A 12,990-nucleotide genomic window follows, 5' to 3' on the forward strand; every position below is an offset into this window, starting at 1 on the left:
ACTTCCTGTCGCCTTAGAAGGCCTACTGGGGCAGGGGGCGGGTGGGGGGTGGGGTGGAAGAAGGCCTACTAGGCACAGTAGGATTGCCTACTGGCGCCCATCTCCTTCTGCAACTTATCCTCTCTCTCTGTGCTACAGCTGCACTGGTCTTCTTTCAGTCCCTGGGGATGTCATGTGCTTTTTTACCACAGTACTTTTTGTACGTGCTGTACCCCCTACCCAGAATGTAATCATCTCTCCTTTTCTCCTTGGCAAAAACTCCTACTCACCCCTTCATACTTAGTTCAAAAGTTATTTCTTCAAGAAAGGCTTCCTTTATTAAACTATATCCTTTTCTAATAAAGTATCATAATGCATGCTGTATACCTCTCTTCTATATAACAGAGGTACATACAGACCTTCATAGGAACCCTGAGGAGTAGCAAACCTATCCTGGCAGGATCAGAGCTATCAGAAGCAATGATACACAAACTGATGCTTGAAGAAGGAATAAAGGCCTTGTGGATGAGAGAAAGGCACAGAAGTCAGAAACTGGTTCATCCCTTCTCTTGTAACCCTCAAGGCACTTAACAAACTGTGGAGAATACTGTAATTGCTCACTGTATTTTTGAACTAGATGACTAAATACTATTCTCTTAAACTTAGCTTAACATACTGACTCAAAATTAGGTTAACAACATTTCCTCACAACTGGTATTTACACAATCAAAGAAAATATGGTATAAAATGGATACCTCTTGCTGGGATTTTAAATAAATTCTCTTACACAGATGACATTATTTCTCATTGTTTCCCCACTCCTTCTTAGTGTTAATAATGGAGAGTAACCATATAATAACAAAGATTTTCATTGAATTTTAATTATCTTGCCTGCAAAATGGCAAAAATACCACTTAACCCACTGCATTATAAAGATTAGATAATTGGACATAAAATGTTTGGCCTATGGCAAATCACTGGACAAATATTAGTTCCTTCCACCCTTCTCTATTTCACTTTTCAGGAGGTGTTCTCTGAAAACATACCGATTGAAGTTAATGTCTGGGTAGCTAGAATACTCGGATTTCATCTTAGCATTTCGTCGTGGAAATGTGCAGAAGAAAGCATTAGCTAAAAGACTGGCAATCTGTTCCTGTGACATTGTGATGGAATGATTCATCTTCTGTTTCAGGAGTGGTATTGGCTGATAGAGGAAACAAAATATACAGACAAGAAGAGCAATAATTAGTTTAGCAATTTCAAAAGCAGAGGCACCAAATTGCATTTGCTAAATTAAGGCAGGAATAATTTCAGGCCACTCTTGAATCCTTAAATCAGCAGTACTGTTGAAGTCAAGGGCAGTTCATCAAGGATGATTGGACTTGTGTGTACTTGTTTGAGAAACTGCAGATTTCTAATCAATAATAATGATAGTGAAGAGAACACAAAACATTACTTATTAGTGGAAAAGAAGATTGCTTTAGCAAGTAGGAAATAAAAACACATTACCCATGTAATGAAAAATTAAAACAAAAGATGAAACATAAATATGCAACACTGAGTTTAGCTATTATTGTTACATATGCTAAATTTTATTCTCACTTGTATTTATGTTTGCTGGATGGAGCAATTTTTCTATTTTAGTCCTAAATAAAATGATCTAAGGAAAATAATTCAATAAATAAGTCTTTTCCTTCTAATTCTGAATCACACTTTACTTTGACAATTTCTTTATGAGACCGAAATCTAATTTTATTAAAGCAATTAATAGGACATGCAAATACAGACTTATGTATAACTTGTAAGAAGACAGGCATTTCCTACATACTCATTTTAAGCCAAGAAGACACAGGACATTTTTTCCTTCCAAGTTTTTATGATGGAAATGTCTTCTAGTTGTACCAAATTCATTGACCTTTTCTTTTCAGTATAATCCATGGGATCTATTACATTCCGTGGGTTTTATTCTATTTTAAATGTTTAAACTACATGTTTTCAAAGACATGACGGTAAAGCCAAGTTTATGTATCAGTTGTAAAGTTTTAAAATGCTCCAACATAATGTTTAAGATGCTTTTCCTTCAGCCTTTCAATAAGACCCAGAACTAAGAATCCTGGATATCTGCATTCATTTCAAACCAGTATACATAGACAACTGTCCTGATCATATCTAAGGAATCAACACCAAAAATGAAACCGAGGAAAGGCAGGCAAGACAAATCAAAACTGCAATGATGTAACAATTAACTTTTTTCTAAGTAAGAGAAAATGTACATCAGTGCTAGAATAAGAGTTTGCTAGAAAAAGAAAAGGTTAAATTTGCAGTTCAACTATTTCCCTTGGGAAAAAACAAAGATAAACAAACAAGGGAAATGGAAAGAATCACTACAATATCCAAAATTCTCTCCTTTTCGGCCTTAGCAATTACCATTTCTAAGAAAGAGGAAACAGGTCATATGGATTTCCACCCTATACATTTATTTACAACCCAGCAATGAATTTAGAAAAGGTGAGAATGTATCAATGGCTTCAAGCAAACTGTTACTTAGTTTTAGTTAAAAATGAGCTTTTAACTGCCCTTTACCAAGTTATCCATAAAAATGACTAAAAATCAATGGTGATGTTTTAGGCTTAATGAACAATAAATACAAACATTTCTTAACCCCCAAATCACAAAGCAGTACAATTTTAAATAGAGTAATTGATTTCTATTTTCTTGGAGGAGAAATGTCTGAAAGCTCATACTTGGGGAAAACTAGAAAATGTGGCTCTTATCAAGTGCTCAGCTAGATAAAGTAAGAGACTGGTTTAATATGAACCAAGATCTTTCAAAAAGTTCATGTCCAAAATTTGTTTCCTTCTTTTAATTTCCTTTTTAAAAATCTAAAATTTACCTTTTGGTTTGGCCTAGAGAATGTTAATGTGATAAATCATTAAATAACCACATATGCAATTTAATTTGCCAAAGATATATTTTGATATCAAAGTGAAATGTTAACTTTCATAGCAGAGATTTACTTTTCAGTACAGTATAAAAGCCCAGATTTAAAATGTTGTCCCCACTAATACATGAATGGAAGAACAAAATTGTTTTTAGCCAGGTCAAAATGTTGGGGAGCCACAAATCTGATTTTGTTCTACCAAGTGCCTTATTAGAACTTATAAATTTAGATGTTTTTGAATATATATCTCATCACATAAAATATGGAAATGCTCTTGCCTAAGTGCAAGGGGAAGAGAAGATGATTAAGTGATTCATGTCTATAGGTTATATACTATCAATTATGAACTACACGTTGAATTAAAAAAACCCCATTTAATTAAGCACATGAAACTTGGGAACACAAAGAGGATTTCCCTTCAAGAAGAATATAATATAGTAGGGGGAGATATATAAAGATATAAATTACAAAATAATGTTCTAAGTGTGACTTGAGTGTTATAGGAGGGATTAACTTTGGCTAGGAGAGGGTAGGGAAGGCTTTGCAGGGGACATAAAAGTTAAGCAGAACCTAAGAGATACTGAGAGATTTTACTAGGCAAGGAAAAAAGCAAGGAGAAAAAGGAAAAAGAGTGAACATGACACATAAGTAAGCAAAAAACTTCCAACATAAACAAGAGGAGTATTCATATATATTTTCCCTGCCCAACAGAAAAACATATTTCAGACACAATGCATTAATGATGTGAAATTAAAGTTACATAAAATTAGAAATATCACAGTAAAATGCTAACAAATATGGCACATCAAAAAACATACAGTGGTTCTCAACTGAAGATGGCATGGCCCTCAGGCATTTGGTTATGTTTTTAGGTTGTCCCAATGACTGTGCTTGTGGTTTTGGGGGTACCCGCAATGACAAACTGCTGTGTTAAACCATTTCACACATTTGTAAACTGTTCCACCCAAAACGTCCCTAGGGCCTCTGTGAAGCAACAGTATTAGCGAAACCCTGGCTAGCATCCATGCAGCAAGGGATCTGGCTCTAGAAACAAAAGACAGAGGCAAATTCAAGCCACTGTTGTGAGAAACATAGGAAGAAAATTATAAAGAACAAACCAAAAACCTCTTATGGTGCTGATTTGAAAATGTATCCACAAATTCTTTGATATTTCCTCCTTTTTAAAAAAAAAAAATTTTTTTTTTTTTAAATTTTAGAAAGAGAGCACGAGCGGGAGGGTAGAGGGCGAGGGAGGGAGAATCTCAAGCAGCCTCTGCACTGAGTGCATAGTGAATGTAGGGCTCGATCTCACAACCCTGAGATCATGACCTGAGCCAAAACCAAGAGTCAGACACTCAACCAACTGCACCACCCAGGCACCCCGATATTTCCTCCTTCTAAGAGAGTCTAATTACCATCTCCTTGAGTGTGTTAGATTTAGTGACTAATTTGGAATCAATAGAAAAATAGCAGGAGTGACAGTAGGTGCCTTCAAAACCTAGGTCAAAAAAGGCACTGCCAATTTCTTGTTCTCTCCCTTAGGTGGCTTGTTCTGGAGAAGTTAGCAATCATGTCGTGAGGACAACCCAATCAGCCAATGGAGTGAGCCATCGCAAGAAATTGAGGGCTTCTGGGCACCTGGGCGGCTTAGTCAGGTTAAGTGTCTGCCTTCACCTCAGGTTGTGATCCCAGGGTCCTGGGATTGAGCCCCGTATCAGGATCCCTGCTCTGTTGGGGAGCCTGCTTCTCCCTCTGCCTCTGTCTCTCTGTCTCTCATGAATAAATAAATAAAATCTTAGAAAAAGAAAAAAGAAATTGAGGGCTTCTGCCAGAAGCCATGTGAGTAAACCAACTTAGAGGCAGCTCCTCCAGTCTCAGTGAAATCTTCAGATGAGTACAGCCCTGACCAATACCCTGACTGCAAGCACAAAAGAGATCCTGAGCCAGAACCACTCAGCAAAGCTGCCTTGAATTCCTGACAGAGACTGTGAGATAATAAATGTTTGTTGCTGTAAGCCATGAAATTTTGAGGGAATTTATTATGTAGCTATAATTAATTAATATACTCCCCCCAAAAGAAGTAATACCAGATTCTTTCTTTCATTTTTAAAAGTTAAAAAAGCACCATGAGCTCATTTGTTATACAATACACCACTGTGGGGGTAAGGAGTGTGAGGTAGTAAGCCATTCTGAAGATAAAATGTTCTAAATCCATTAGTATGTTGTAGAATAGTGACTTTTTTTTTTAAGTCAGAGATTGTTTAAACAAAAAGAGACTAGGGAGTCTGAATAAGCAAACTTCAACAGTGTAAACTGAAGCTCAGAAATTGAATGCTGCATTTTTAATGTCCTTTTGCAGCATTCCCTCTAGCCTCTAACCTGTCTTCAGTATAGCAAAATCCTTATACTCTTTGGCAAAAACTGTTTCCCATCTCTCTCTTTTCTCTCTTTGACCCTGGCCATTAGAGTTTAAAAGAAATTCAATTGTGAGTGCCAAGAAAGCTACTGAGGAAGGAGTTATTTCTACTAACCTGGGTGCAAATATTTGGCAGACAGAGTGCAATTTTCACCATATCAGGCAAAATGGACTGATATAAATGTTGAGCTTCTGCTTCTTCAAGTACCTGAAAACCAATAAAATATATTAGTGAATAATAACCAATGAACAAATGTTTGTTATGAAATTGAATTACATACCTGCTTTTCATAGGATCCCATAAGGCACATTATCAGTATCATTAAACACATGTAAAAGTACACCAACAGACGTGCACTAAGGTGGAACTCAGGTGAACTTACAAATTCATTTTCTTTTAAGATTTTATTTATTTATCTGACAGAAAGACAGCGAGAGGGGGAACACAAGCAGGAGGAGTGGGAGAGGGAGAAGCAGACGTCCCGCTGAGCGAGGAGCCTGATGCAGGGCTTGATCCCAGAATCCCGGGATCACGACCCGAGCCAAAGGCAGACACTTAACGACTGAGCCACCCAGGTGCCCTGTTTTGTTTTTGTTTTTTGTTTTTTTAAGAGTTTATTTATTTATTTGACAGAGAGAGCATAAGCAGGGGGAACAGCAGAGGGAGAGGGAGAAGCAGACTCCACGCTGAGCAGAGAGCCCGATGCGGGACTCGATCCATGACGTAAGCCGAAGGCAAATGCTTAACCAACTGAGCCACCCAGGTGCCCCTACACATTCATTTTCAAACATATCTAATTTACCTGAATACCCTCTGAAAATTAAGTATCCCAAATATCAAATACCTCTCATATCAACATTCACAATTAAATAAAACACTTGCAAATAAAAAAAAAAAAGCACATTCTGCCCTTGGTTACAACTAAAAACTGCTAGACCACTAAGGACTCTCCCAGAAACCCTCAGGAATCCATCCAGGTTCAATAGCTATAACTTTAAAAAATCACCATAAAAACCCTACTAATTATTTCAGAGCAGTGTATATTTTTCAAATCTAACCTACTTGGGTAGTCAACAATGAGGTTTCTGATGACCTTAGAATTTTTCTTTTTAGCATCCTTGGGAGGTTAAAACCACAATTCCCACATCATAATTTGAAGCACAACAAAGACAACATTCATAGCCCGTTTTTGTCTTTTATAATTTCCCATCCCTACAGGCTTTAGAAATTACTTTAGGTCTTTTGATCTAATTTCTCTCTAAAAATAGGGTATGTCTTTAAAAGTACTGAAAATGAAAACACTGTTAATTTGGAAATTAACCAATTTGGAATTAACCAATTAAACATTTGGAAATGAATTTGTCAGGATTAAAGTAAAACATTTATCAACTGAAAAATTACATTTGAACTAAAGGAGGTCTCACTTTTAATCCAGTCTGATTCTGTCATTATTACAAGAAAAGAAAAGTGAGGCCAAGGAGATTACCTGATTATCCTAGCTTTGAAGGTCAATTAGCAACTAAATCAAAACTAGAACCCAAGTGTTCCCACCTCTACTCCACTGCCCTCCTCACTTCTCTACGTGAAAGGGATTAATTAGGATCTGCAGCTGCACAAGGTATGTGTGTAAATATAAAAAGTAACAATTTACATCCACTCTGGTTTTACAGGGAATTTCTAATACTAAGAACGGTCTTTATACCAATATGCTAAAAATCCAACCTATGCTCACCTCCCTCTTTAAATTGGGACAGTGGGAAAACTAATACTGAGACTGAAAAGAAAGATACTTGCAATTCATGGAGTCTGGGATTCAATCACAGATATACAGAAAACTAAGTGAACAACACAATTATTAATTCTGGGGAAAACAAAAAGTTGTGCAAGAGTGGAAAAGCAATCATATCTTAGACATGTATAGTGCTTTTACTATCCTGCTTTAAAAAAACAGAATATTGATCTTAACTGAAATAATGATAACTATGGTAGGAAAATGGGAAGTAGAAATAAGGTTTGTGTTAATGGTGAAGGGGGAAGTGAACAATAGCTAAATCCTAATCCTCTATAATGGGAAGTTAACACAATTTTTTTAAAAAAGGGTAGAGTTCATTGTGATAAAATGGTTGCCTCTTCATTATAAGCCTCTTTAATAAAAATAAAAACTAAATTAGTCATAGAAGGCATCCTACTATTTTAGAGGTACACATCAAAGATACTTGCTTTCCTTTACCTGAAAATGCATAAAACATACTAATACATTTGTTTAAAATATTAAAACTCTTCTTACTTATAACTCATCTTTTGCTTTTAAAAACATATTTTGAAATAATTATAGAGTCACAGGAAGTTGCAAAAATAGTATAAAGCAGCGCCTGGGTGGCTCAGTCGTTAAGCATCTGCTTCGGCTCAGGTCATGATCCCAGGGTGCTGGGATCAAGTCCTGCATCGGGCTCCCTACCCCAACGGAAGGCTGCTTCTCCCTCTCCCACTCCCCCTGCTTGTGCTCCCTCTCTTGCTGTCTCTCTCTCTGTCAAATAAATAAATAAAATCTTAAAAAAAAATAGTATAGAGAGATCCAGTTTACCTTCCCCCAGTTTCCCTTAATGATTCCATTTTACAGAACTATAACAACATCAAAACCAGGAAATTAAAACTGGTGCAGTGTGTGTATCACTCTATACTATTTTTATCACACGTACATTTGTGCAACCAATACCAAAATCAAGATACAAAACTGTTTCACTACATCTCTCTCTCCTGCTATTCATTTAGCCACACCCTCCTTCCTCCAACCATTCCTAAGCCCTAGAAACCATGTATGTTTTCCATCTCTATAATTTTGTTATGTTATATAGATGGAATCAAATAGTATATGTCATTTTAAGATTGACTTTTTCAGCCAGCATAATGCCCTTAAGACCAAATCAAGTTGATACAAGCATCAATAGTTACTCCCCTCTTACTGTTGAGTAGTATTCCATGGTATCAATATACTACAGTTTGTTTAACCATTCATTTACTGAGGGACATTTTGGTTGTCTCCAGTTTTTGGCTGTCACAAATAAAGCTGCCTTTTACTTTCAGTCTGCCTATTATCATTATGTTTGAACTGATTTCTTATAAAGAGCATATAGTGCATCACTTTTTTATTCACTTTGTAAATCTCTTTCAATTGGCAGATTTAGACTATTTACATTTAATCATGAATATGTTAGCAAATACTCACTTCATTTTTTATTTTCTATTTCTTTTATCTGTTCTCTTTTTCCTTCCTTCCTATGGGTTACTTAAACATATTTTAGAATTCCATTTTTATTAATCTAAAATGTTTTTGAGTGCATCTCTTCGAATAGATTTTATTGGCTGTTCTAGACATTACATTACATATAACTTCTCAGAGTTTATTGGTGTCAACATCTTAACAGTTCCAGTAGAGAAATTTTACCTTTGTTCAAGTCCCTTTAGCCTCTCCCCATTTATAATATAATTGTCTTCAATATTTCCCAACATACACTGAGAACCAGTGTTATAATTATTGAAAAATGGTTAAAGAGAAAATGTCAAACACAATTTAGAATACTCAAGAAGAAAAGTCTATTTACTACATGTTGACTCTTTCTGTTGTTCTTTCTTCCTTCCTGATGTTCCAGAATTCCATCTTCTATCATTTCCTCTCTGTTTCAAGAAATCCCTTTAGACATTCTTTTAGGATAGGTCTACTAATGACAAAGTCCCTTCCTTTTCCTTCATCTGAGAATCATGGTTTCCCCTTTATTCCTGATGAATATTTTTATTGGATATAGAATTCTGGGTTGACTTTTCTTTCCCTTTATTCCTTTGAAAATATTGTATCACTTCCTTTGGTCTCCATGTTTCCTGATGAGAAATCCACTATCAAATGGTTTTCCTCCTACAGGCCATGTGTCATTTCTCTCCTAATGCTTTCAAATGTTTTCTTTGCCTTTTAAGAAGTCTGACTATATGTTTTGGCATGGATTTCTTGGGTTTATCCTCTTTGGGGTTCATTTGGCTTCTTCAAGCTGTAGGTTTATGTCTTTTGTAAAATTTGGGGGAATTTCAACTATTATTTCTAGTTTTTAGCTACTATTTCTTCTCTTTCTTTCAGACCTGACCTCTTTCTCCTCTCTTTCTAGTACTAAAATGACATGAATGTTAGATCTTTTGTTCTAGTCGCAAAGGTCTTTAAACTGTTTTTTCTTTTTGCCAGTCTATTTTCTTTGTGTCGTTCAAAATGAGTAATTCTGTTGTTCTTTTTTAAGTTCACCATTTCTTTCTTCTGTCATTCCATTTCCTCATTGAGCTCATCCATTGCATTTCTTTAAAAATTTCAGTTATTGTATTTTTCAGTTCTAGAATTTCTACTTGGTTTTTCTTTGTAGCTACTATCTATTTCCTGAAACTATTTTTCATTGCTCATTGAAGCCTTTTGTGATGGCTGCTTTAAAATCTTGTCACACAATTCTAACATCTGTTTTATCTTGGGGTTGGAGTCCATTGATTGTCTTCTCATTTCAACTCAGATTTTCCTGATTCTTGGTGATGAGTCATTTTTTATTGGAATCTGGATATCTTGGGTATTATGTTAGGAGATTCTGGATCTTATTTAAATCTTGTTTTAGCAAGCCTTCTGTAACAAAGAAAGGCAAGAGCTGCCTCATTACTGCCAGTTCAGAGTAGAAACTCAGGCCCTCTACTTATGAGGAGTGGGGAAGACATCTTGTGCCACTGGGTGGAGGTGAGAGTTCAAGCTCCCTGCTAGACCTCTACTGTACTTTTCTAGGGCCCCACAGACCCTAGCTGGTCAGTCTTTTCTCTACCTTTCAGGGTCTTCTTATATTTATATAGTGTCCAGGGTTTTTACCTGTATTTAGGAGAAGGACGGGGAGAAATGTCTATCCAAACATTTTTAACCTAAAGACATTTAAACTTTATGTGTCTAAATGGGCTGACAGCTTCTCCTCTGGGTACCTGTCCTTGTCTTTTAAAGCTGGCATACCAAGTAGTTGCTGCCATGCTTTGCTGATGGTCACAAGCTTTAAAATATCACTTATTTATCTGATAAAACGTTACTGCACTAGACTTCTTCACAACTGTCAACACTTCAGAGCTATGTCTAAATGCTGCTTTGGAAACACAAACGAGAACATAAAAAAACATCATTCAAGAACATAACCAACCCAACTACTGTTTGAGATAGAATGCATAATTTAAAAAGCTACCATGACCTTATGCCTTCTCACATATTATATTTTTATGCAAATGTTACCTTTTATAAATTATTTATTATTAATCTATACAAAATAAACAAAGATATAAATAATGAAAGGTTTTTAAAATGTAAGTCATTTCTTTACTTCTAGAGTAGCAAGAACCTTAAACAATAAATAGTAAATGTTTACTTATAATATAGCATATATTATGTTTATTTATAAAAATGGCAATGATGATTATAAGGAAAATAAACGTAAGATAATAAAAGGAGAGCTTCATTAAATTTTCCCACAAGTAAAGCCCTGTTCTCTATTGGATAGTCTGCATAGATAATTACATGCAGCAGGTGTTTCTGCATGTGTGTGTGTGTGTGTGTGTGTATTGTTCTTTTTATTCTAGTCCCACAAATCCACTATGTGTATGTCTCATTCAGAATTGACACAGTGAGTTTCAAAATTATAATGCTATTTTATAATTATATATATAATTATATATATTATATAATTTTATAATGCTATTTTGCTCATCTCTTCTCCTTAAACTATAAATCTCTTTGTTAATTCAACTGGCCAGTAAACAAATATTGAGTACTTATTATGTACCAGACACTGTGCCAGGAATGAAGATAGAACTGTAAACAATAACAGACATGATCACTGACCTCATGAGTCTTAAAACAGAAAGTCCTATGCTCTTTCTGTGACACACCCCCCGCCCCAATAGGTCAGCCCTAACCCCGAACGATTGTCATGGGTCATACTGCAAGCTCATCACAATGACTATACAAAGGCTATCTTTCTTTCTCCCTTTAGCAGATAGAAACATGGACAAACTACTAAAAAAGAGTTACTAGGGCGCCTGGGTGGCTCAGTCGTTAAGCGTCTGCCTTTGGCTCGGGTCATGATCCCAGGGTCCTGGGATTGAGCCCCGCATCGGGCTCCTGCTTGGCAGGAGGCCTGCTTCTCCCTCTCCCACTCCCCCTGCTTGTGTTCCCTCTCTCACTGTGTCTCTCTCTGTCAAATAAAGAAATAAAATCTTTAAAAAAATAAATAAATAAAATAAAAAATAAAAAAGAGTAACTGACTTGACAAATGTCAAAACATTATGATTTAAATCTCAAGAAGCATGCAAATGAAGAGATGTTTACTTATTTCTTCTTTCTTAGAATACTTGACCAACTAAAACTAAATCTGTGAACTGTGCTCTATTACTACAGACATAGTCATAATGACCAAGTACAGTGTCCGGCACACAGAAAGTATTAAATAAATAATGACTTCTGAACTTTGAGACAGTAAGTGAAACCTGTAGCTGAAAAAAAAAATCAGAAAACTACCATCATTTTACTAAAAGAGTAAGTTTCCATAGATCTACTTTAAACAGTTCATAGCAAACAACTTTTAAAAAGTGACCAGTCACAAATCAATGAATATAATAAATACCTTAAGTCATTCCATTTTATCTACTGGTCTAAACCTAGTTAGATCCCAGTAAAACTTTAAAGTTACTAATAATCTCTTTTAATGAAAATTTTCAAAAATACCCTTTATAGACAAGGTTTAGCCTATTAAATTTTATTACATAATTTTTCAAAAAAAATTACATCACACCCCACAATTTGAAGAGGAAAAAAGTCATACTCCTATGACCCTGAAATTAAAATAACTACTCAACTTTGTTAATTTTTTAACTAAATGGTATACTATATTTTATTGCAACTTGGTTTTTTGCCATAAGAGAAAGCCATAGAAGTCTTCCCGTTAATAGAATGATAAATGCTACATAGTATTCCATAGTATAAATGTATAATTCCCTATCAATAGTAATTATTTTTCCCAACATTATATGAAACTGAGGGTTCTAGAGGGGAGGGGGGTGGGAGGATGGGTTAGCCTGGTGATGGGTATTAAAGAGGGCACATTCTCATGAAGCACTGGGTGTTATACGCAAATAATGAATCATGGAACACTACATCAAAAACTAATGATGTAATGTATGGTGATTAATATAACATAATAAAAAAATACAGCAAAGTTAAAATAACTATACACTTAATACCCATATATGCAGTAGTTTCTATAATTAAATTACATTTTTCTATATTTACTTTTGTCACATAACTAACCATCCATCAATCCATTTTTAAATGCATTTTGAAGTAATTGGTGACATCTGTACATTCATCACTTCAGCCTGCATATCAATAAGTATAGTTTAATATTTAATTTTATATTTATTTACAGTTTTTTTTCTTTTGCAGTAAAATTTAAATTCAATGAAATAAAATAATCTTAAGTGGTATATTTAAGTGGCATTATTACCATTCAACAAATTTTTTACAAATGCATATGCCTGTATAACCTAGACCCTTATCAAGATACAGGATATTATCAAAACCTTAAAAGTTCCTTGGGGCGCCTG

The 12,990-nt window shown here is 35.2% G+C and overlaps 1 protein-coding gene across 7 annotated transcripts in view; it reads right to left on the reverse strand.

Annotated features, from left to right (window-relative positions):
• The window catches only part of PARG (poly(ADP-ribose) glycohydrolase), a 128,619-nt gene that overhangs the window by 65,843 nt on the left and 49,786 nt on the right, over positions 1 to 12,990 (reverse strand). For all 7 annotated transcript variants that reach the window (XR_003518632.2, XM_027587264.2, XM_027587248.2 and 4 more), the window contains exons 8-9: positions 5,452 to 5,544; positions 1,026 to 1,183 (exon numbers count right to left, since the gene is read on the reverse strand). Coding sequence is in view for 6 of the 7 variants with exons in the window: in XM_027587264.2 (XP_027443065.1) it covers positions 1,026 to 1,183; positions 5,452 to 5,544 (251 nt within the window). In the remaining variant the exon portion in view is untranslated. The remainder of the gene's footprint in view (positions 1 to 1,025; positions 1,184 to 5,451; positions 5,545 to 12,990) is intronic.

The sequence above is a fragment of the Zalophus californianus genome, chromosome 15 (assembly GCF_009762305.2).
Source record: "Zalophus californianus isolate mZalCal1 chromosome 15, mZalCal1.pri.v2, whole genome shotgun sequence".
Classification (NCBI taxonomy): Eukaryota; Metazoa; Chordata; class Mammalia; order Carnivora; family Otariidae; genus Zalophus; species Zalophus californianus.